At 36.3% G+C, this 26,898-nt stretch overlaps 1 protein-coding gene across 1 annotated transcript; it reads left to right on the forward strand.

Annotated features, from left to right (window-relative positions):
• The first annotated feature begins 401 nt into the window (after positions 1-401).
• Positions 402-26,693, forward strand: LOC149922841 (uncharacterized). The gene is made up of 3 exons (XM_090163561.1): positions 402-484; positions 24,704-24,777; positions 26,026-26,693. The coding sequence occupies exons 1-3, from the start codon at positions 455-457 to the stop codon at positions 26,432-26,434; spliced, it is 513 nt and encodes a 170-aa protein (XP_090019687.1). The 5' UTR covers positions 402-454; the 3' UTR covers positions 26,435-26,693.
• The last annotated feature ends 205 nt before the right edge of the window (positions 26,694-26,898 follow it).

The raw sequence follows: 26,898 nt of genomic DNA on the forward strand, positions 1-26,898 counted from the left end.
TACAGGTTGCACGCGCTCGCGGTTTAAGAGGGAGCGGGAGAAAGCGCGTGCGGCTATTCACACACTAGAGCCCGCTCGAGCAACAAGCGTCTATAGTTGCTCCACAATACGTGAGACGAACCCGTCCACGTCGCTTCATTTGTTTTTACGTTCGAATTTGATTTCATCTTTCGTTTTCAACGTGCTGAAATATCATCTTCCACGCCTTCGTTCGTCGCGAGAAAAATATTTATCAACATTTATCAGTTATCGCGGCGCGTGGAGAAGCTACTGAGATAAACGTTTTCAATTTTCGCTCGTTTTTGGGAATAGAACTAACTCGTTATCGGACAGTGACGGTTTGTCGTTTTATTGAATCGTGCGGATTTTCAACGCGCAGATAGACACACGCGCAAAGAAAGAAAGAGTTAACGAATCAGGATTAAGACTGATCCGATCCAGATAATCCCTCGACATGAGGCTCGATCTCAATACCATCGTCGCGGTAAATATTTATTTTATTCATTTCATTTTATTTATTTATTTATTGAGGTGGTTTATTTTTAAATATAATTAATATATTGAACTAAATTTATAAATTAATTTAAAAAACCTCAAATTTAACCTTATTTTCTTTTCAAATTCAGCTATAGTTAAAATGGTCATATTTAATTTAAGTTAACGATACAAATGTCAGTAAATGAAAATAATATATTAATTTAAAGAGCATAAATTAAAACAAATACTGTACCAAATTCAGCTACAGTTAAAATTACCATATTTAATTTATGGTAACGATACAAATGTCAGTAAATGAAAATAATATATTAATTTAAAGAGCTTAAATTAAAACAAATACTGTACCAAATTCAGCTGCAGTTAAAATTACCATATTTAATTTATGGTAACGATACAAATGTCAGTAAATGAAAATAATATATTAATTTAAAGAGCTTAAATTAAAACAAATACTGTACCAAATTCAGCTACAGTTAAAATTACCATATTTAATTTAAGGTAACTATAATATTTCTGAAAATTAAATTTATATACTCATTTTAAAAGCTTAAATTAAAACAAATACTGTATCAAATTCGGCTATATTTGGTTCTGATATTATGATACTAATTTAAATAAAGGATTAAAATTTGTTTAAATTTTTATACAAGAAATTACTGCGCTTGTCATCCGTACGAAAACAAGATAATGCAGACATAAGATATTAACCGCGCGGGGAAAAAATCGAAAAGACATCGCTGGGAAATTCCCACATTTACCCTAAAGATAATTTCGAAAACTATGTCAAATATTCCAAATATGTAGTATTATAAATAAATAATCTGTGAGTGCACGCCTGATAAAGTGATGGAAGAAATAACTAGATATGATATATAATATATCTTGTTCATAATATATGATATATGATATAATATATAATTTATAAGATATAATATATGATTTATAATATATAGTATATAATATATAGTATATAATATATAATATATAGTATATATTATATAATATAAAATATATAATTTATATTATATAATATAAAATATATAATTTATAAAATATAATATATAATTTATAATATATAAATATAGTTTATAATATATAATATATTATTTTAAATTTAATTTACTATCAAATTGATGTATAAATAATAATAATAATAATAATAATATTTCTATTTTAAATTAGTGCAAATTAAATTAGAATATGTAGCATAAATATATAAAAACCAAATTTCGTTTAATTGTCTTCCGCGTTGTAGTATGGAAAGTTTTAAATTATCATTTGAAATAATTTAAAATTAGCGCGTCAATTCAACGTAACACCTTTCCGCGTATGTGAGTGACGTATCAAAATTCAAAACCCATTTTTCCTCTACTGTTTTTTTATAAATTTCATCATTTCTTCGAATCGTACAATTATTATTAGGATAGACGCCCGAAGGATATAATATCTCTCACGAACGCGGCAAGAACTCCCCTATCGACATCTTGGCATTTACCAAAGTTTCTCCGTAGATATTTCAGACACAATAGACCTCAACAACTCGAGATAACAAACAAGAAGAAATTCGGCGCTGAGGAGGAGTACTTGATTTTAAAAATAATTCTTATTTATTAACGATTATAAACCTCACCGCAGACGCATTAGGAGATCGGTTAAAAGAGGCTCGCTTTTAGTAATAATTAAAAATTGAGTGTTGGCCTCTAGGAAGAAATTAAAGGGAATTTCCGAAGTTCATAAATCAAGTGACGGCAACTTATTGAAAGTGTTATAATTCGCGTTGCGCCATATTTGTAACGTTCCAAAACTGGTTAAATTTTACATTTAAGAAGTAATAAGGTCGAAAGATGCTTGACCTCTTAAAGGGACTATTAAGGAAAAACTCGTTTAATATTAATAATTTAATTAAATCAATTAAAAATTATCTCCCATAAATGTCTTCATAACTTTAAAATATTGATCCTTAAGTATGCCTCTTTGGGAAATATTTCTTTGAAAGTTAGTCGCGGAGTGATGTAATCCCAACAAGAAAATGGTGCGAGTTACGTCATTAGAGTAACTTTTTTAAATTATTACGTCATATAAATATGGTTTATAGTAAATATTCTTAGACCGTGCAGTTTTTACATTTTAAATTAGTAGGTGGTTAATTTCCAGTAGTGATAATTTTTGGAATAATTGATGTTTATTTAGCGCAAAGTATATTATTAAAAATTTAAATTAATCTTTATTGCACTTCGTCCTGAGGCGGTATAGCTATCATTAAAATTAAGATCGTATTTAAGTTACTGAGGACGTATGAGTCTATAAGAACTTGAAAAAAAATTAGTTTGAGTCACCGACAGATATCGTTATGTACCGGAATGTAAACCCCTTACGTTCTCATTAAGCTAAAGACGTTCTTGATAATACGTTGTATTCAAGGATTCTTGGCTTAATTTAATACACTTATCATTTCGCAACGAAACGAATAAAAAATATGGTTGAAAGTAAATCGAAAAAAGGGAGCTTCTATCACTTAAATTGAAACAGAAAACCCACCTACATGCCCTATCTACTTTCAAATTCCTCAGTTCAATATTTGGAAGTCTCTCAAACGAAAAAGGCAAATTGAGATAAAAACATGACATCTTTATTTCCGAAAATAGAATGGATACTTTGGAGGAATACTAGCAATATATTGATTAAAAGCAATGTGATTCCCTTTGTCCAAAAATACTTTTATAATTGGGGGAAAATAACAATCTCTCAATGGAGATAATTATACAAGAAAGACTAAGAAAGTGCACGCACTTTAAAGCGAGTGTCTTTTTAAAGAAGTTTCTAAAGCTGAGATCGCTAATGAAATCAGCTGTCCTGATTGGTTCTTTGGAAATGTCGTGGTTAAAGGGGTTTTCTCTTCGGCTCAACGGTTTCCCTTTCCATAAACACTTGTAGGAGTTAACGTTAATAGTGAGTGTCGGGAGCTGTTGGCTCCCGTGGCATGAAGGGCTTGCCACCACCCTCCTACGCATCGTAACCCGGCCACTTAAATTAAAGGCTTTAAAAGTCGCTCGATGACTTACATAAGTTACATGTAGGTCTAAGGTGGGGCCTTGGGTATTAGCCTAGCTGATTATTATTATTATTATTATTATTATTATTAACATAAATTACAGTATGATTATGTTTTATATGGGTTAAAGTCCACTTACAAGGAGAGTACCCGAGGTGTTTATTGCCGATTTTGTTCAAAGTCGATCATAATGTAGACCTATATGAGATATGAAATTTCCTAAAAGGAGACGTTGCACTACCCATTCGATTTGCCATGGTAACCGAAAATGTTTTTGACTATTTAAAACAAAAATGAAATTTTCCCTTTTTTTACCCAAAAACTCTTAGAATTTTACCCCAAAAATGTTCCAATTTACCCAAACTTGAGAACATTTACCTAAATAAGGTCCAAATTACCCATTTCGTGATTTTAATTTTTTTTTAAAAATTTCGTAGCTTTTTTAAATGGAGATTTTTTTGATTTAAGTGAATAAAAACATTTTCGGTTGCTATGGCAAATCGAATGGGTAGTGCAACGTCTCATATAGGTCTACATTACGCCTGACTTTGAACAAAATCAGAAATAAACACCTCGGGTACTCTCCTTGTTAGAGTAGTTTTAATTTGTGTAATTATACTACTCTACAACAGTTAACTATTGCCCTTTTTATATTGGATATTTCGGAATTTAGACCAATAGATGTCAGACGAGTCGATTTTCACATGTAGTTGCTGGAAGGTGCTTCCACCTAGAAGCAACTTCCGCGTGCGTTTTGTCGTTATTTTGATCATTTGGTTACGAAATAAAACCATACATTACAGGGGAGCGTTGAACATTAGATTTAATAGGTACCTGATTTTCGTCTGCAAAGGCCGTCTACTTAAAGCGCCTCATCGGCGTTTGCAGTTCTTTAATTAGTAGGAACGCTTCTAGCGTTCGTTTCGGACATAGCAGCCAGTTTTCTTCCTTTTAAAACTAATTCCGCCATTGTTCCACCTCTTGTGTGATTCCAATACGTAAGTTAAATTGCCCATCTACCGTTAACCTCGATCTAAGTAAACTGCAAACAGACGCCAAACCTCGAAGGTCAATCTCTCCTCATCATTTCCGGTTTTAAATCCCTTTTTTTTCTGCTCGCTCGCTAGGTTGCGTTTCAACCAAATAAACCCCACCAGAGAGTTAATCAATAAATGTCTTCACCGTCATATATATAACTCGACATTAAGCAAAATGCTTGAAACAGTAATAAAAGAATTGTATTCAATTTAGGCAATAGGGGCTTCAGTAAAACATTTACGAGGGAATCGCCAAGAAGAAATATATCCGAGAGCCGGGACCTGCAAGTTACTGTTTTTTTGGTGGCTGTTGGCATAATTGAAACTTTTGAACTGTAAATAAAACGTCGTGTTCTTGCCAAGCCTGAATATGTCAGTAAAAGCTACCTGGTTAAAAGGAAACACTTGTCGCGTACTGAACCGGTGATAAGTTTAATCATGAATATATCTAGCTATGAATATCCAACCCTACGATATAGCCCTTCTATCATGTCGATTTGATTTGGGTGGCAACTTTCGAGACAAGTGACGCGTTTTCAGCCAATCAGGAGACTGAAGGAAATGACGGCATGCTCCTCACTCGGTCGGAGCAGATGTGATTGATCACGTGACTAGATAAGCCCAACCCAAATTTTAGCGGGAGGTTAGAGAGGCTATTGCTATTGTATATTCATAGCTAGATATATTCATGGTTTAATTTTTTCCCACAAGCACTATCCAAACAAAACAGTAACTTGCTGGTCCAGGATCTCAGTAACATTACTTCTTGGTGATTTCCTTAAAGATGTTTTATTGAAGCGTCTATTTCTTCCAGTCCTAACATTTTCGGAATTTTATTTACTCTATAGAGTATATAATTACTCATGGATCTATAGAGTATATAATTACTCATGGATCTATAGAGTATATAATTACTCATGGATCTATAGAGTGCAGAATTACTCATGGATAGTGATCATAGTGTAGAGTTACTTATTGGTCTATAGTATATAGAATTATTTATTGGTCTATAGTATATAGAATTATTTATTGGTCTATAGTATATAGAATTATTTATTGGTCTATAGTATATAGAATTATTTATTGGTCTATAGTATATAGAATTATTTATTGGTCTATAGTATATAGAATTATTTATTGGTCTATAGTATATAGAATTATTTATTGGTCTATAGTATATAGAATTATTTATTGGTCTATAGTATATAGAATTATTTATTGGTCTATAGTATATAGAATTATTTATTGGTCTATAGTATATAGAATTATTTATTGGTCTATAGTATATAGAATTATTTATTGGTCTATAGATTAGAGAATTACTGAGTATAGAATTCCACCAAGGTTTAGTATGGGTTATATATTATCGTGAAATTGTGAATGAAATTTTGAAATGGAAATTATACGATTACAACTCATCCGTCAATTTTAAATTCAATGATTTCATAAAACTCGAAAATGAACTACGTAGGAATTTATTAAGTATGCAAATTTCGCGTGATGAAAATCAGAATGAAATTTTTCGAACCGTAGTATAAGTCTAAAAATAGCGTACAGAATGGTGGCTATTGTAGCATTTTAAAATTTACTAGCGAGTCCCTTAATTAAATCGTCTATTAGTGGTTTCGTTTCTCTCCAGTCAGAGGAAAGGTAACTCCGGAAGACCGAGAGGGTAATTAAGCGCTTAAAAATGGCTTCCGTGCGCGGCCAGTTGGGAATACTGAAATTAGGGCCAATATTTTGGGAGCGCCGTGGTATACAATGTTGACTCGTCACTAGTTTAATTGTTAAATTAATTAAAACTTGTTGTGACGGTAAGAATATCGCGTCTCCTAATTATAACGGGCCAGAACAAAGCGACACTTAGTGACAGATATATTACCTAACGACATTAGCAGACCGCTCTACCCGTGTTCCGTGTCTGCGGGGGGGCACCAAAATACACCCACTCAGTTAAAGATGGAAACCAGATCTTCTAGTGGACGCATGGGAGACCGTGAAAACCAGATCTTCTAAGGGACGCATGGGAGACCGTTGATACCAGATCATCTAGTGGACGCATGGGAGGCCGCGGAAACCACATCTTCCAATGAACGCATGGGAGACCGCGGAAACCAGATCTTCTAAGGGGCGCATGGGAGACGGTGGATACCAGATCATCTAGTGGACGCATGGGAGACCGCGGAAACCACATCTTCCAATGAACACATGGGAGGCCGCGGAAACCACATCTTCCAATGAACGCATGGGAGACCGCGGAAACCAGATCTTCTAAGGGGCGCATGGGAGACGGTGGATACCAGATCATCTAGTGGACGCATGGGAGACCGCGGAAACCACATCTTCCAATGAACACATGGGAGACCGCGGAAACCACATCTTCCAATGAACACATGGGAGACCGCGGAAACCAGATCTACTAGTGGACGCATGGGAGACCGTGAAAACCAGATCTTCTAGTGGACGCATGGGAGACCGTGGAAACCAGATCTTCTAGGGGATGCATGGGAGACCGTGAAAACCAGATCTTCTAGGGGATGCATGGGAGACCGTGAAAACCAGATCTTCTAGTGGACGCATGGGAGACCGTGAAAACCAGATCTAGTAGTGGAAGCATGGGAGACCGTGAAAACCAGATCTTCTAGTGGACGCATGGGAGACCGTGAAAACCAGATCTCCTAGTGAATGCATGGGAGACCGTGAAAACCAGATCTTCTAGGGGATGCATGGGAGACCGTGAAAACCAGATCTTCTAGTGGACGCATGGGAGACCATGGAAACCAGATCTTCTAGGGGATGCATGGGAGACCGTGAAAACCAGATCTTCTAGGGGATGCATGGGAAACCGTGAAAACCAGATCTTCTAGGGGATGCATGGGAGACCGTGGAAACCAGATCTTCTAGTGGACGCATGGGAGACCGTGGAAACCAGATCTACTAGTGGACGCATGGGAGACCGTAGAAACCAGATCTTCCATTGGAGATTGAAGAGAAAAACATGCTGATTTATTCTGGGTCTCTGGCTTACAGCTTCTAGTCTGAGACTGGAAACCTGAAAACCGGAAATCAGAGATCTCTATAGATGCCGCGAAGACTTGAAACCGGATCTTTCAGTGGATTCTGGAGACTGGAAACTAAAAGTCTCGCGATGTAGAATTAAATGATGTCAGGTGAAAACTAATCAAAAGAATTTACCTTAACTGGCTTAATGAAGCGCGTGCCATTAATTGTTCGGGACAAGCTAATCTTTGCTTCTATAATTATGTTAATTAACTTTCGATTTTGAAAATGAACGAAGCAAAAGCACCGAAGCCAACGTTTGACCCGTAAGCCCCCGGGCTTACTTTTATTTCCAGGGGGTGCGTAAGAACGAAATCTATCATGATTCGATGATGGAAAGTACCGCTATTCCTATCGAGAGTAAATTCCACGACATAAAAAGCGTGTTTGTCGGCGTCGAATTTGTAAACAAGAGAGAAGAAAGCAAATCAAACAAATCTCGGAATGACTTCCCAGCGAAGTAGACGCGCATTACCGCAGAGAGCATCTTCGCGAACAAACACACGCAAGCCCTCGGCCAAAACCAACTACTCAACTTATACAGCGGCAATTCCCCACTGATTCCGACGAAGAACTTCCCTTACGATAAAAGCTCTAAAAGGTATTATCTTCCCATTTATAAATACCAAATTTGGTATTTATAAATACAGTTATACCATAAGCCTATAATTACGTTCCATTAGTTTGTCAGTTAGTCGCGATAATTAGCTTTGCGGAAAATCCGTTAAAAAACCCGAAAACTTTCCGTTTAAAGTATTTGAGCGTAACATTTATGTCACGCTGAGAAACTGATAAATATCGATTTAAATTTAATTGATGTTATTTATCATTATCTACTTACTTATTTATCACTTAATTAATTTAATTTATTTGCTTATCTGTTTAACTATAAAAAGTTAGTCTTTAATTATGTTCCATGAGTGACGTAGTGGAGTCAGAGCCAAAAGTTTAAGTGTTTCTAATGATAAAAAAATGTGCTCTTTCTAGAAACGGCTCTCCGGAACGATGAAAAGCGCGAAAAATAGGGAAGTGCGTCACTTGTGTGGAAAATAATAATATGCTTATGGCTATACGTAACACTTTCTCGATCGAGAGAAATGTTTCTTGGTTCTCTCTCATTTTTAATTAGAAAGCGTGATTGAAGATTGTTCGTGGCAGTTCGGCCCTTTCAATGTTAAAGAAAAATACCGTTAAAACAGTTCCTTATTTGTCTTTTGGACCTCGATTACCTTCTGTGTTTGGTTCGGCCTCAAACGTAATAAGTGAAATGGGTAAATAGTTCAAATACGCCTAGACTAGAGACATCAAAAAGAATTCGGAGATCAGATTTGATTTAAATAATAAATACACGCGCAGCGCTAACTTAAATAGGAAGTTACGTCATTAAGTAGGGCGATCTAGAATACTATATACATTTTTTCCTGTACAAACCAGTTCTTTTAACGTATAAATATGAAATTAAAATAGTAGATTATCACTGGAAATCGCTTAAACACTCTGAGAACTCAGTGGAAATCGCTGTACACATTTAGAGAACTCAGTGGAAATCGCTGAAACATTTAGATAACTCAGTGGAAATCGATGTACACATTTAGATAACTGATGGGAAATCACGGTTTTTCAAAAATCTGTAATGTAAAAAAATTAAGGGTAATGTAATGCTTTTCAAAATCAGAAATCAGGTGCTTACAAATTTTACGATTACACTGAAAATCACAGAATGTTTTTTCTAAATTCAGTAATTAGGTTTAAAAAAATTTGACGATTTCACTGGAAATCAAAATGTTTTTCTAAATTCAGTAATAAGGTGCTTACAAATTTTACGAATACACTGAAAATCACAGAATGTTTTTTCTAAACTCAGTAACCAGGTCTAAACCAATTTTACAAGTACACTGAAAATCACAGAATGTTTTTTTCTAAATTCAGTAATCAGGTGTAAACAAATTTTAGGTTAATTTACTTTTGGTGTAAAAATAATTTGATCAACAAGATTAGAATTTTTTCTTCGCCAGTAGTGAAAATATTGAAGTCTTCTGTATGATATTCTTTAGCAAAGGGCAATACAGTGACAGGCCTCTCGCACTCGAGACTGGGAGCAGAAATATACTGTCGCCCCAGCATTTTAATGTCCGATACCGCCTTCGGTGCTGCGTAAAGCGAATGCCCGCTGTCTTCTCACACCACACCGAAAACGAGAAAGAATGTTGCTATTAAAAAGAACATGAAGCCACTATTCAGAGATTTAGGGAGCTTTTGACCGAACAATTATGAAAAACATTAAAAAGTCGAGTTCAAAAATTCAGATTTGTAAACGCGGGTTTCAATTCCGTCATAAACCAAAAGTTTTTATTTTTATAAAATTAACGAGTGCGTCCTGAAGATTATTATTAAATTACTCAAACATGTAGCTTCGCGGGTTCCCGTTGATTTTTCATAATTCGTGATTTTCTAAAACTATTTTATCGGGAAAATATGATTGATAAGTAAATATCCCTACGCAGTCATTTAGATTTATCTAGTGTTGTTAATTTTCCTGACAAATAAAATGTGGAAAAATTCCCGGAACATTTTCCGCAAATCGGAAAAATAAAAAATTGGTACATAAATTAGGGTTTTTAATGTTTTTAACTTTTTATCGATAGAAAATGTCTAATATCAGTAAACATACTACAAAACATTAATAGTGTTACATTGTTAATCAGTTTAAACACGGCCAACTTTGATCACGCGCTATTCGCTCTACAGCGGCCAACACATTCGTCGAAATTCCGCGAGCAAGGATTTTCCCCCTATAAACGTGTTAAATAATAATCCGCTCACGTCATACACATCTTTTGCTCATAGGTTAACACATAAAGGTCAACGAATGAGATGGCCGCTGTAGCGCGAGAGATCAAAGTTGGCCGTGGTTTAAACTAGTCTAGAGATTTAGTTTTACTTTTAGATTCGAAAAAATTAGGCGAAAATGCCGCTTTATTTAAATTGGCAATTAATGTATTAGACTAATCATGGAATAAAAACTTGTTTTTTATTTTTTTTCGGAAAATACGGATTATTTTCCGGAAAAAAGGTCTCGGTCATTTTCCGCGGAATATTTTCCGACTTACAACACTAGATTTATCTATTACAATTTTTCCCCATTCTAGGGTTGCAACCAAGTATGGTACGAAATTTACCCAAGTTTCATACTTTCCACTATTATATTACTTAAGATAAACGAGATAACATTATACATTCCATATACGGCTAACATTGCGTCAAACGGGCCTTCATTTGGACCCTTAAATCGGCGAGAGGGGTAGAGCTGGGTGCCCTATTTTGCACGGGGCCACCCAAGAATTCCAGAGGCAAAATAAAGCCCCCCTCCAAGGCTTATAAACAATTTTGTATCGTCTATTATACGGGTATAGAAATGTTTGTTTTCGGTATCTCGGCTACCCCCCGACGCAGACACGCACGCTCTGACCTTTGACCCACCATATATTAGGAGGTTCTTCTTCGACGCGAGGGCATTAAATATCTTAAATAGAATAGGCTTACTACCATTGATTAGAAAATGGTGCGGGGAGTTATAAATAGACCAAAACGAAGCGGCCTTACGCAACGAGTCAATACAGACTTGAATCTAAACAGCTTCATTAGACGCGACAACTGACCAGTAACGGGAAATTGGCCAACTAATCAAGACTTAAATTTATTTTTAAAATTATTACATTTCAAGACTGTTTAGAATAGTCAAGGTTGACGGGATGTACTGTACCAACTAATTAGTCACTCTATCCCGTTCACATCTTTCCACCGATAGTGTAACAATAGATCTATAACTCAGTGGGTGTAAATTTTGTTCCTTTCATCTTGTCCCCTAGTTCATAAGGTTATCTGTTTTGCCGTCTTCCCTTAATTGACCACACTATAATTTCCTCCCCTTCCGTACCTCGTGATAGCCAATACGACTTATCAATCTCTTTGCATTTCTCGAGCTTTATTTTGAAACTCGATTTTGTGGACCGTTAAGCCTTTGAGAGAAGACGACGGAACAGACGATATTTAGACGTGTGGGAAGTTAGTTTTCACAAGATATGGGAATCAACCTATAGTCCACATCAGGGCTGGACATAAGGCACTTGTCACGGCATTTGACTACTAAAATGAAGTCTCTGACTGTTAAAATTAATCGAAATCTGGGGGCTCACTAGTCAATTTGACTAGTGAAAAAAATTTACCTAAATATTCATAAATAATGGCGAATATGGCGTATCATAAATTCATCATTCATCAATCAAATGTTATTTAAAAAAAATAACATCATGTAACTCAAGAGATAATAAACTCCAATTTTAATTCGGACGGGCAAAGCGAAATGTTGGCTGTCCTTCTTGTTTTATACCCCCATTTTTACCCCCACTAGTCAGTGACTACTAAAATACATTAAGATAGGAGGCTCACTAGTCAGGCTGACTACTTAAAAAATATCCTAATGTCCAACCCTGTGGCCTGGTCCACATGAGGGTTAACGTTTTGGGGTTCCCCAAGGATATTATTCGTTTTTTTTATAGTCGTCTGCTACTCTGTCTGCTATGCCATTTCCTGTATGAAATTTGTTTTCCTCATTTAAACAAAAACAAAGGGCGTTTTCAATAATAGCAATGGTTGAATATTAAATATTTGAATATGTAATTAAAAAATCGGTTACCCAGCGGTAAATAGTTGCGTACCAATTTTTTCCAGTTCACACAGCTTATTTCTATCCCAGTAGGCGCTTAAATAAACCCCTCTCTGACTGTCTTGCCCCCCCCCCCCCCCTGTTGAAAAATGCTGCCAGATCTTTTATTTAAAGGACTATTAGTTGGCCAACGATTTGGGTACATTAGTTCGAATTTCATTCGTCCGAACGGTGGTACAAATGTCCGAATGATCATTTGTCCGAATGCCGGAAAACAGGATCGTATGTCCGACAACGTATTTCATTTGCCCGAAAGATTTATCACAACTTTTGTTGGTGATTTAGTCGTTCAATTTATGTTAACTTTACTGGCGAATTTCATTTGTTCGAATAATCGTTTGTCCGTTTTTGCAAACATTACTAATTGTTTTTTTTAAATATTATTAATATAAGAAAATAGTAACATTAACGTGAACCTAACCTAACCTAACCTAAAATATCCACAACATTTAACGCAATTCCCACTTACTATATCGGCCAAAGGAAAATGTCTTAATTCTTGCACTAAAAAAAATCCGGACCGAAAAAACAGCAATAAGAAATACTAATTTAGCGACAGAATTCCGACAAGTGATGCTACCGATTCGAACGAATGAAACAAACAAGTTGTCCAATTCGAACAATTGAAACATTTGTTATTTCGGCGGTTCGGACGAATGAAATTCGAACATTTGTTCCACCGTTCGGACGATTGAAATTCGATCAAATGTACCTACCCCGGCCAAACTAATTGTCCTCCAACATCAATCTACATATATTAAATTGAGTCCAGAGTTTTAGGTAACATACAATATCGGCTTCTATTCCATATTTTCCTCTGGTGAATGGTTTTCATGCTAATAATTTGGAAAAGGGGAAATATCTTAAGCTTTTCGTGCCTGCGATGCTTGGATAGCCAGTTGCGTCAACCCCTCAATTCGTTTAAGAAAAGGCTAATATATCATGGTTCATCTACGCGTAAAAAAGAATAAGTTTATTTTCGCTTAAATAGATTCGATTTATTTGATTTCGGAAAAAATTCCGCGTTTTTTCCCCTCCGTTGTCTGAATATTTAGGTCAAGTGCGGAATATTTTGATTTGGTGAAAGGCGCGGCTTCTGGTACAGGAGAACCAACGCACCGGAGATTTTATTTATCCCTCTTTCTACACTTTTAATGTCTATAAAAAAGTTATGGGCTCTAATAAAAAAGAGAACCATCGCTCTACGGGTTTTGAAGGTCTTCGCGTTCGGAAGCAGAGTGCACCCCGACAAAAACCCCAAAGAGTTCGGTTACTTCGGAATTAGAAGACCAATTAGATGGATCCTTGAAATGACAGCTGTTCAATGACCAGAGGGGTGATACACTTTTTTTGGACATTTTAGCTTTATTGTGTGCAAATACCATATTTTTATAGGCACGTCAAATACAAAAATCAATTAATTTGGTCCTGTTAACTGATCGAAATAAACAAATACTTTCTCGAATATCGAATAATTTACCAAGTAATTCGTTAATTTTGCAATAAAAACAGGAATTTTAAAATCAAATTGGCTATACAAGGAAATTTCCATGATTTTAGTCCTTTTGGGTTAATATTGAATTCTTATTTAGTAAACCATTTCACCATTCAAACAATTGATAATATTAGGAAGTTCACCTAAAAAGGAACTATTACCAGTATTCTTATATATAGAAAGATTTAAGATGGTATTATAAAATCATCAAACAATCAAACGTAGCTTCCTTAGATTATCAAGTTGCGTGACACTGTGAACCCCTTAAAATATGCAAAAATGCCTGCAAGGCGTTCCGCGTTAATGCCCTTGATATTAAACAATCGAAGAAAAACCCGGTGTTGCAAACTATTTGAAAATGCTTTCGGCTTTATCGACTACTTGATGGTCTTAAAGAATTATTCGCCAACTTGGTCAAGATTTATTCGATTTGGTATTCAACCGAATAATTTGATTAAACAAACTATTTTGCACATGGTCAACACCCCTGCAAAGGTGTAGTATACAGTGGCGTCACCAGGATTTCCAAACTGGTGGCGCTTAAGCCGTTAGCGCTGGTCAGGGCCATCCCATTTTTAAGTTCGAAGAAACATTTCGCCAAGTAAATTGTAAAAATTCTGAATTTTAGGAGGCGCTTTTCAGAACTTTTAGGTGGCGCTTCAGAAATTTTACAGGTGGCTCAAGCGCCGCCTAAAACACCCTAGCGACGCCACTGGTAGTATAAATGCAGCGTTCTCAATTTTAGGGTGACGTTTCGCCTATTAGCAAACCTCCAAACATTAAAACCACAAAATATTTATGAGCGTAGGTTATCGGAATCGTAATTCAAATGACAGGGAGTTTATTGAATTTGCCAAATGGTTTGAGGGGGCCCCTCAAAAGGGTGCCGTGTAAAGGGGTCAGGGGATCAAAAACACTTTCGTCGCTTCGTGTCCACGCCTTAAAAACAGCGCACTCCAACACCGGATTCTACCCCGAGCGACGGTCTTTGGGTCCCTTCCCCAAAATCTAAGCCAAAACAACGCCTTTCAAAAAATTGACGTTAATCCTTCGAGATTCTCATAAAAGCAATTTTTCTCCACCTCAACGTGTTTAGTGTTTACTCAAAACGTTTTGTTAGAAATTATAAGCGGGGTTGGAAATCCATACAGAGTTAGTCTACGGGTTAGAGGAAGGACCCTTTTAGAAATTAAAACCACCTAAAAAAACCACTCGTTTAAATCGATTTTTGGAGGGCCAAGTTTTATTGACAAAAAAAAACTGAAAAAAATTACCTCCCAACCAGAAAAACAATGACCCTCGCGCGTAAAGGTCACATGGCTGCTATCAAGGGGCGAAGAACACCCCGAAAAATGAGAGGAAAATAACGGTACAACACAACGGCTCTTCCAAGGTTTTCAAACATTGCTGACAACGTTGAATGATGGAAAGTTAATCGGTTGTTTTACGCTTCTTAACCTAGTAATATCATAAGTAACACTACAGTTATAAGGATGACACTAGACGAAAATTATTCGCTAGTTTTGGAGTAATTTTTAGGAAATAGGGAGCAACTTCAAAATACAGTTTGGCTGTTATTGTGTGGAAGAAGTTGGTAGTTTGGGGTAAAAGGTGCATTCTTTTCGTCCCAAAGCGAGAGAATAGTTTTGGCCTACTCTCTTATTGTCTCAACGTTAAACTTTGTCAATTTCCTCAAATTATTATAAACATTTTTGCGTGGCTAAGGCTCTTAATAGTCTATTACTAGTTAGTGAAATCTTAACTGCTAGCCTTTTGGGCGGATTATGTACAGCTTGTTGAAAATCGGAACGCTTTCAAAAGTAAAAATAACACTTACTTTGATAAGATAATGATGAACTAATGAATGGGAAAACAAAATTGATTATTATTTATCGACATCAGACTAGCCTGGCACTAATTTATCAACAAAAAGACGGATTTTTAGATTTTGGAACTAAATTTCGCCCAAATTTCGGGATTTTCAAGATTCCTAAAATAATCTTTTCTAGAGTGTACGAGATTTTTAATAACTGAAATCTATCAGTGTCCTACTTATTATTTATAATGTTACTTATAGTAATACCTTTATGTTAAATTGGTCTATATCGACATATAGGCCAAAATAATTTTACTAAATTTGATATTGGATATATTGCTATTTCTTAGTATTAGGAAATCTTGCAACAATCTCTGAAAACAAAACTACGTAACTAAATTTGTTTAGATTGAATAGTTCTTGTGAATCAGCTAGTCTTTCGGAACTTGTAAGGAAATTTAACTAACTTAAATTTCGCCATAATCTCAGTGTCTAAGAAAAGAACTATTTCGTAAATACGTATAGCTACTAACCCTTTTTTTACTAAACCATAATGTACTAATCGCGAATCAAAACGAAACAGTAACGCCATCTGGAAGGGACTTGCTTTAAAATACTTTTTTCCTGATGTGATATATTATTGAGTGCCTACCAACTTTTATTTTATTTTCCATAACTAATTATAGACATTATGTCAAAAGATACGATAAAACGTGCTTATAACCGATACTAGATGGCGTGATAGAACTGGGAAAATAGACAGTTTTAGTTTAAAGGGAGTATGATCTTCCATGTTTATGGTGGATCGACGAATTTCACTTTCTGCCATCATGTTTAACAGACGCTAGATAATTGGCGCTAGTTAAGTTAAAAACAAGTATCGCGTGTTAACAGATAACTTTTCGATTTAGTCGCTACTATTTTTAAGGGTGGAGCTTAGGTAGTAGATCATACTAGCGAGCCTGGGCGTTCTCAGTAACCTAAATAGATTCCTCGTTTAACACGTGACCGTCCTGGAGGTCGACGAGACTGGCGTAAAGTACATTGTCATTAAGGGGCTCTATCAGAAGTCGTTAGCCACTAAACAGAGGTCGCGAGGTGGCGAAAGACTGGGGACGAAGGAAAAGGTGAAGGATGGTGGGCAGGCGACAGGAGTCAAATGGGGGACACGTCTGTTTTACTTCGGCAGGGGGGTAAACAATTCGCCGGGGGCCTCTACTTCCCTGGCGAAGAAACACCCCTATTTGGAAGGGGCCCCACCGACGGAGAGGGAAGCGTCAAGGGACGCTTTTGTACAAAGCGAATTCTTGGGCGCATTTCGCGAAATTCATGTTTTATCAACAGAGAGTTGCGAGGATGGAAACGCGCTGAATGTTTACCTTAGTCGCCGCGCTGAGACGGAATTCTTGGCGCCGGCGACGTTACGTCGTCGCTTTTGGAGAGACGCTTACGCGCGGGAGTTACTCGGGACTTCCTCTCTAAATCAGCGTCAGAACTGCAAGGTGCGCCCATACAGTACCACCATAAGCGGATTAGTACATTCCTTATAAGTGTGCCAGTTTCCTGAAAGACATTTCTAAAATAAACACACATTTTTGGTAGACTTCAAACTAACAAGGTGACATCCCGAAGTGTAACCCACCGATTTTGTTCAAATTCGGGGGATTGGTAGACCTTCGTGTATCATGAAAAATCCTAAAGGGAATTTATTCAATGGGCAACCGTTTTGCCATGGCAACGAAAAATGTTTTTGACAACACAAAATATTAAATTTTACCATTGAAAATAACATGGGATTTCGAACACAAATTGATCAAAAGTTGATCAACTTTGATGTTTTTTTTGTAAATTTTTATCTATTTTTTCTATTTTTGGTATTTTCGAAATTTTGAAATTTGTTCAAATATTTCACAGGGGGTGGTCTTAGGAATCGGTCAGAATCCCATGTTATTTTCAATGGGAAAATTTCCATTTGTTGTTGTCAAAAACATTTTTCGTTGCCATGGCAAAACGGTTGCCCATTGAATAAATTCCCTTTAGGATTTTTCAAGTTACATGAAGGTCTACCAATCCCCCGAGTTTGAACAAAATCCGTGGGTTACACTTCGGGATGTCTCCTTGTAAGTCGTAACAAATCCCCGTTAGGCCTAATACATTTTTGCGACGAAGCTCACCGTCGTGGCGTTTTCTCCCTAGTGAGAACGATGCACTAAGGATGGTTTTCAGTAGGTGAGCGTCGACGCAAAAAAATCCCCGTTAGGCCTAATACATTTTTTGCGTCGAAGCTCTCCGTAACTTTAAGGCTGGTTTTTACTAGGACCAAAATGGCACGACGGCGAGCTTTGACGCGTAAAAATTGTATTAGGCCTAACGGATATATTTTGCGTCGAAGCTCGCCGTTTTCTAACTAGTGAGAACGATGCATTAAAGGCTGGTTTTCACTTGGGCAAAAACGCCACAGCGGTGAGCGTTGACGCAAAAAATCTACGTTAGGCCTAATTCAATTTTTACGCGTCAAAGCTCGTCGTCGTGCCGTTTTGGTCCTAGTGAAAACCAGCCTTTAAGCTTGTTTTCAGTACGTCGAAAAAGACACGAAGGCGAGCGTCACCGCAAAAAATCCCCGATAATCCCAATTTATTTTCGTCTTCATAATAAACGTGTATCGAGGTGTAGGACCGGAACGTGATAATATACTTTTCTCGCTTATCTCCTCGGTTATGACGTCAATTTAACGTCACTCCACACATAACTAACTGATACACTTACCGATATGGTTCCACAGTAACCAATCCCGCCACTTCCAATCGGTTATTCCCCACACCAAACAAACATTTAGAAGGAAGCCTTTTGGGGTTAAATTTAACGCTTTTCTTTATAGTTGATGTTTGATGCCTCCAATTTACATTTTGTCCGGAAAGACGTAAATTATTTATCATTTCTTACAACAAAAAACAACTTCGAAAATCTATTTAAGCGAGGTTTTATTTACAACTACAAACAAATGTTCAACTCATAATAAATTATCCTTAAAAAGAAGGATTAACAAATTTAAAATTTGAGATAATTTAAAACGTTTCAGACTGGTGGCGCCATTCAGCAATATTTCCGGTATTCAAAAGTCGACCTTTAATGGCCCGGGGTAGGTACATTTGTTCGAATTTCATTCGTCCGAACCGCCGAAATAACAAATGTTTCAATTGTTCGAATTGGACAACTTGTTTGTTTCATTCGTCCGAATCGGTAGCATCACTTGTCCGAATTCTGTCGCTAAATTAGTATTTCTTATTGCTGTTTTTTTTGGTCCGGATTTTTTTTTAGTGCAAGAATTAAAAATAAAAAACTACATTGTAAATATCGTTGTTTGTTCAAGTTGTTTTTTCTTAATTGCTGCTAAATCTATATATTGTATATTTTACTTCATATTCGTATTAATATCGATAATGGCATAAAAAACTACATTGATATAGTAAGTGGGAATTGCGTTGAATGTTGTGGATATTTTAGGTTAGGTTAGGTTCACGTTAATGTTACTATTTTCTTATATTAACACTATTTAAAAAAAACAATTCCTAATGTTCGAAAAAACGAACAAACGATTATTAGAACAAATGAAATTGAACGACTAAATCACCAACAAAAGTTGTGATACATTTTTCAGGCAAATGAAATACGTTTTCAGACATACGATCCTGTTTTCCGTCATTCGGACATTTGTACCACCGTTCGGACGAATGAAATTCGAACAAATGTACCCAAATCAATGGCCCTGGCCCTGTGAAAGGACATTTTTCCTGCTCATGTGTATCTTACTAAAACATAAAGCTTTTTTTTCGTAAAAATTAGAAAATAGTGTCAAAATGGTCACGATAAACTGATAATGGAAGCAAATGAAAGTATCGAAATAAATCTTAATAATATAACCTGTTATAGCAGAAGTAACATAAAATATGGGCATTAAAAGTCGCTCGATGACTTGGACCTAGGGTGGTGCCTTGGGTATTAGCCTAGCTGATTATTATTATTATTATTATTATTATTATTATTAATAAATTAAGTGTGGCTATATAATATATTTCGTCCGGCACTAATTTATCTTCAGAAACGAATTTTAGAAGTATAGGATGATGGAAGCGATATGTTTTCTGGTAATACTAATATAATAACTATATTATTAAAAAACCAGTTATTAACACGCTCGATATCCAAGAACACATGGGCTTCTGATGTTAGTACTAACGACCAAATAAACAAGATAAATTTAATCGAAGGCTAAGCATCTGGAATCGTTTCCGGCTTAAATTATCTGGTTTGCATTTAGATCTGATTACATCTGATCGTAAATTCGGATAATCTGATATCTGATCGTAAATTCGGATAATCTGATATCTGATCGTAAATTCGGATAATCTGATATCTGATCGTAAATTCGGATAATCTGATATATGATCGTAAATTCGGATAATTTGAAATCTGATCGTGAATTCGGATAATCTGATATCTGATCGTAAATTCGGATAATCTGATATCTGATCGTAAATTCGGATAATCTGATATCTGATCGTAAATTCGGATAATCTGATATCTGATCGTAAATTCGGATAATCTGATATCTGATCGTAAATTCGGATAATCTGATATCTGATCGTGAATTCGGATAATATGATATCTGATCGTGAATTCGGATAATATGATATCTGATCGTGAATTCGGATAATCTGATATCTGATCGTGAATTCGGATAATCTGATATCTGATCGTAAATTCGGATAATCTGATATATGATCGTAAATTCGGATAATCTGATATATGATCGTAAATTCGGATAATCTGATATCTGATCGTGAATTCGGATAATATGATATCTGATCGTGAATTCGGATAATCTGATATCTGATCGTGAATTCGGATAATCTGATATCTGATCGTAAATTCGGATAATCTGATATCTGATCGTGAATTCGGATAATCTGATATCTGATCGTAAATTCGGATAATCTGATATCTGATCGTAAATTCGGATAATCTGATATCTGATCGTGAATTCGGATAATCTGATATCTGATCGTAAATTCGGATAATCTGATATCTGATCGTAAATTCGGATAATCTGATATCTGATCGTAAATTCGGATTATCTGATATCTGATCATAAATTCGGATAATCTGATATCTGATCGTGAATTCGGATAATCTGATATCTGATCGTAAATTCGGATAATCTGATTTCTGATCTATAGTATTATTAACTCAGTTCAGATACCGCGACTAATATCTGACAATCACTTGGAATCACTAGTTGATACAAAGATTGGAAAGTTACATTTCATTTGTTTCGGCAAGGTAATGATTATTTTAGTAGTATTTCTAAGTGGCATTTGTGCCAAGGACTTCTTTCGATAGGTCGAAACTTTCCAAGGGGACACTACTATTCTTAGAAACGAAGCGGAAAAGACCCCTTAAAAGCGATAAGAAAAATGCGAATAGATATTTTTTATAGCGCCAAAGCTGTTGATATCCAAACAACTTCCGTTTTTTCGGCGCGCGCTTCAAACGAATATATCGATATAGAACCAATGTAATCCCTTTATTGAGAGCCGCGGTAGTCCTTCGGATGTTTTTCACGAGATGATGGATCCACCGAGGGATCAAAGAAAATTGCAAAAAAAGGGAGTATCTATCTTTCGCGGGATAAAACGCTCAGGTATCGGGCGATCAGTTCCTCGCATTTCAAAGCGATCTCTATATAAACGCTATTTAGACGTACAAACGATTAGGAACCTAAGGATGTATACGTCCACTCGTAAGTTTATAATTATAAATTTAATTTAAAATTGATCTCACAAGTGGTTGTGATCCGATTTGTTCATCCTACTTGATCTTACTATAACAGCTAGGGCCCCCACTCAAATATTCAAAATGTTTATAGGAAAAATAGGATTATATTTCTAAAAATATAGGACAATTTTTTCAAATTATAGGATTTTATAGGACTAAATATGTTATTTCATTTACTAACTATATGCATTTAAAAATCAAAATCTATATTTAGTGAAACAAATCTTTGATTTTCACTTGAAAAATAGAAACTATTGAACCATTTCATCACAAAAATATACTAGTAGCTAACCATGTTAAAATTAAAAAGTATAGACTAGAGTGACTTGGTATAGGAATTTATCTTATAGCTAAATCTAGCAATTTAACAGAGTGGCGGGATTTGAAATGGGCAAAATATCAAAATTATAGGATTTTATAGGACTTTTTAGGGATTTTGCTAAAAATATAGGATGTTATAGGACATTTTTGAAAATATAGGATTTTATAGGAATTATAGGACCTCTGGGGGCCCTGCTATAATTAATTTTCTTTAAATTTAATTACCTAAATTTGACGTCAATCAGAAGTTTATAATTATTATGGCCTTTACAAAAATTTCATAAATCACATTTTAGTCTATAACTTTCCAAAACCCTCAGAAATAATAATTATATTATACATTAAATAATAATATTTTTATATAATTATATAAGTGAAGAAAGTGATTTAATTAAAATCTGAATTCGACTCCCGTTTGTGAACGTTTTACAGAGAGCCATTTGTTTTGGGAGGCATTCAGATGTTAGTAATACACGCATGCTCTTTGACTCTTTGTCTCGTAGTCATAGTGAGGGCTTGCTGCCAGCGTTGAACCAGCGTATTGTTCTTATTATCCTTTTATGTACGACGTCAATATGACGACACTCTACAATTAAGTGGCTCTCAGTAATTATTTTGAGTAAATGACACACTTATGGAACATCAATATTTGCGACGGAAAACTATCGCTACGCCCCCTTTGGTTCGCCATTGGAACCTAGATAGGTAGCGGATAAAGAGATTTCTCGTTTGTTTTCAGGATTTATCGCCGGATTTCGTGATTTCTCGCTGGATTTCCGGATTTCACGACTGATTTCCGGATTTCAACGCGTATTTCGGGATTTCACGTCGGATGTCGGGATTTCTTGCCAGATTTCCAGATTTCGCGTTGAATTTCCGGATTTCTTGCCTGATTTTGAGATTTGCCATCGGATTTCTTGATTTCGAGATTTCCCGTCAGATTTCTAGATTTCGAGATTTCCCGTCAGATTTCTAGATTTCGAGATTTCCCGTCGGATTTCTGGATTTCGAGATTTCCCGTCGGATTTCTGGATTTCAAGATTTCCAGTCGGATTTCTGGATTTCAAGATTTCCAGTCGGATTTCTGGATTTCAAGATTTCCCGTCGGATTTCAAGATTTAAAAAAAATCTCCGTATTTTTTAGAAATTCAGGCTGCATTTCGGATTTCTGGGAAAGTGTGTGGGATTTTTTTGAATGTCCGACCCCTGGCGATTTTCTCTTGACTCCCCCATATTCACTCGATATCCGTCTCTAATGTAATTGATTTCATTCCGATTGAGACCAAAATGGAAGGTGTTTTGAAGAAAAGGAACGCGTGAAAACTTGTACCGACAGCGGTCACTTTTCGTTGATCATTCGGAGATCGTTTTCAAGCGATCTCAGTCAGCTCGAGAGCAGTAAATGGATCGAAAATTGATCGGAACAGATCCGAGCTCGGAAATGGGACATATAACGCTGATCGGAACCATCTCGAGCGCTCGAGAGCAGTCAAATAGAGAACGCTATTAGCGTAGCACATTTTTCCTCTGTTTATGTATGTTTTACTCGAATTACCAAAATAACGTTATTTACAAAAATATTGTTGTTTGCCACGATAGCAAAAAAGTTGTATTCTTGGAGCACTGCCACCAACGCTACAAAAATGAAGTGTACTTTTACAGGTTCGAGTTCCTTTTCAATGGGTGCGAATTTCCCGCCAAACCGCGAAGGCATACACGGTATCACGGTTGAAGATTTGATATCTTATAAAATACCTAAATCCGCCGAAGCGTTTGGTACAATTATTAGATAAAAGATAATTTAAATTAGTGTTTTATTTTCATAATAAATCGGTATTTATTTCCTTCCTGATAATTTTTTTTAATTAGCGCCATCTATTAAAAACAAAAGGGGAAAAATTGAACCTCTCAGGGCTTCGCTGTAAACTCCGGAGGGCGTTGGACGATAGTCCATGTAGCTTAATGTTTACCAACCATTTTATTTATAAAGAGGAGCCCAATTAAAAGGATGCGAGGAATAATAGCCATATTTTATAATTAGAAAATTTCCCTAAAATAAACTACATCTACCATTCCCTTAATCAAAATTCCAGAGCTGGTGTTCTTAGAGGGCGACCAAAGTGGGCCCTACCTAGAAGCCCATTTCATCTTCAAAGGGGTCGAGGCCCGTTGCAAGCTATTTTGGAAAAGACAATGCAGCCACGCTAATTTCCCTAAATAGCTCCAAGAACCAAAGAGAATCTCGAGTTTAAATGGGGGCAAACTCGCGCCGTCCCCCGCCGTTAGATGGCAGTGTTGGCGACGCGGTTAGGTCAACCACGCCTGAGATAAAAGGGTGATTGTTCGGGATCCAACTTGTAAGTGTTGTAAATGCCCCGCGAGAAGAATGGCCGAAGTCACTAAAATTAGACCGCGGATGTGTGGTAAATTAACACAGGCTTAGAGGAGCATCTTTTTCGGAGGTATTGTTGTTTGGGGCCACTTCTCTCTCTCTCTTTCTAGTAAAGATTCCGGTAGAAAACACTTCGAAATAAAGACGCCCCCGCGCGCCAAAGGAAAGCGAAAAAATCTTCATTAGCTGGCCAAATTATCGCAACACTAATGTCCGTTAAAAACATTAATCGCTTTCACCGTTCCTTCTCCCTATCGAAAAAGTCATTAATGACCCCTTAATAGGTTTGGTTGTTTGACCTATTATGGCCCACGTTGTCAAAAACCACCCGAGTTACCTATAAGGAGTGTCATCTATTGACGCTATTCGAAACATAATCGTTTTACTCTGCTATAATTTTTCTAATTTACCATCTTAGGAGACCTCAATATAAATGAAAATTAGACTTAAAAACTTCGTTTTTTTTTCTAGTTGATGTCTATAATCATGTGCGTTCAGTCAAACCGAAGTTTTAAACAAGGATCGAGAAGATATCGACCATTTCGGTAAGTTGTCTCTCTTGCCGGACATTTCGCTATCAAACTTTCAAGGATAATTATTAACTCGATCGTTTCAATTTTGACGATTCTGTGTAAAAATGTTTTCTCCGCGTTACGAGCTTAAACATTTTAATACTTTATTGAAACCCGCGTTTCGCACGTGGACTTCAAACTTCAAAATCTTTATCGCGTGTTCTCTATAGTGAGGTAGAAAAAACGATCAAAAACATTTGATAACTCTCAAACTGGCTCTCCATAAAAATTTGACACGCGGAACACTGATGTGAAATATAAAGAATAACTTATCGTATGTGTAACATAATAACTAATAAATATGCCATAAAAGCATCTTGTTGACGGTATTTGATGTAAATTACGTCACTTCCAACTCGGTGACGAAAAATGCGACATAAAATTTATTGAATTAAGTTAGTGAAGCCGATTTTTAGAACGCGCCGGCTTTTACAATCTATAGTTTAGTTAGTGCCTCACCATCGCGAGATTTTGTTTCCATGGTAATAGAATTTTTTCCTATGGAAGTTTTATATCACGGCCTGCTTTGATCTCGCGCTATAGCGGTCAACCAAATTCGTCGAAATTCCATGAGCAAGGATTTTCCCCCTAAAAATTGTAGGAGTTCAGCGCCACGCTCGTTTTTATATTGCTTCAATGAAAAAAACTATTCTTAAATTATATTCCGCTAGGGGCGCTCAAACCATACAGATATCTTTGGCTCGTAGGTTAACATAGAAACTCCAAAAATTCCGTGAGCAAGGATTTTCCCCTTATAAACTGTAGGAGTTCAGCGCCACGCTCGTTTCTAAATTGGCTTCAATTGAAAAACTATTCTAAAAATAATATTCCGCTAGGGGCGCTCAAAACATACAGATATCTTTTGCTCGTAGGTTAACATAGAAACTTCAACGAATGGGTTGGTCGCTATACACTCTTTTATATCCGTATTTGTGAGAGCTGCCATTTTATTACAGGTCTGATTTCAAATAGTGCATACAAGGCCGCTTCACGCGGTCAAGTGCACGCGACGTCTCGAGCTGATGAGCACGTGCAGGCGCCCTTGCCTGTACTATTTTAAATTAGGCCTGTAATGAAATTGCTGACTTCGTAAAAGAGAGATCAAAGTTGGCCGTGGTTATACGGAGGCATACTTATAAGTGATTATATGTTAGATATGCTTATGGTGTAAGGAAATAAAAGTATTAAGCAGTGTTTAACGCGTCTTCTTCTATTTGGCAGAGAATGGACGAGAGAGCAATCTGTCAGGAAACGAGACGGCCATAACCATCGTAGCATGAAGCTGATGGGTCTGACAGCGGCCCCATTGCCAGTGGCGGAATGTTGCAGGTCGGTGACGGGAATAATTCAGCCCATGGGCGGGGTATCAACCAAGGGCCGAATTTTGGAACTGTACCGCGACAATAACTCGACGCAAAGTTTCTACCAGACGTCATGCGCCAAAGGTGTGAAAGGAAAACCTTGCAAATACATCGCCAGGCAGTACAGCAGCCGATGCGTTCAGAGATATTCGTATACATACGCCTTGGTCAGGGATTACGAATCGCAAGGACCCCCGAGAATGGATTACATTCGGGTTAGAAGCGGCTGTTCCTGCGAAGTCAGACGGCCCAAAAATAAAACCATATAAGGCCCCTTCCATGTCCCTCACCCTTCAACCCACCAATTTTTTAAATTATTGATTTTAACCTGGCGGTCTGAAAATGAACGTCAAATTCGCAGGGGGAACACTAAATTCCCCTTATTTTAATTTTATTTATGAACAATATATGTTAAACGATTTTCGTGAGATATACGAGATACGTTTTTGAGAATCTATATGAAAACGGACATTTTAGGTTTTAAAAATATTTAAAGAAAATATACGATATATTTTTTATGTTTTTAACTTTTTAAAATTCAGCACTGAAATCGCAATATTCACACGATATTTTATTTTGGGCGAGAATTACTTAATACTAATAATAATAAAGAAGTCTTTCCGAAAATTGAAAAAAAACCGTGATGTTAATATTTTGGAACCAATATGTTGAACATTCCGCAAAAAACATTGATTGTGAAAATACTCGATTGTGCTATGATATTATTATGTAA

Source organism: Leiobunum rupestre, chromosome 11 (genome assembly GCF_980474605.1).
Source record: "Leiobunum rupestre chromosome 11, qqLeiRupe1.1.hap1, whole genome shotgun sequence".
Lineage (NCBI taxonomy): Eukaryota > Metazoa > Arthropoda > Arachnida > Opiliones > Sclerosomatidae > Leiobunum > Leiobunum rupestre.

Bases quoted from the DNA above. Each gene is read 5' to 3' on its own strand.
- LOC149922841 (XM_090163561.1), top strand. From the start codon at position 455: ATGAGGCTCGATCTCAATACCATCGTCGCG. The intron at 485-24,703 runs GTAAATATTTAT...TTTTTTTTCTAG, and splicing joins ATCTCAATACCATCGTCGCG to TTGATGTCTATAATCATGTG. The intron at 24,778-26,025 runs GTAAGTTGTCTC...TCTATTTGGCAG, and splicing joins AGAAGATATCGACCATTTCG to AGAATGGACGAGAGAGCAAT.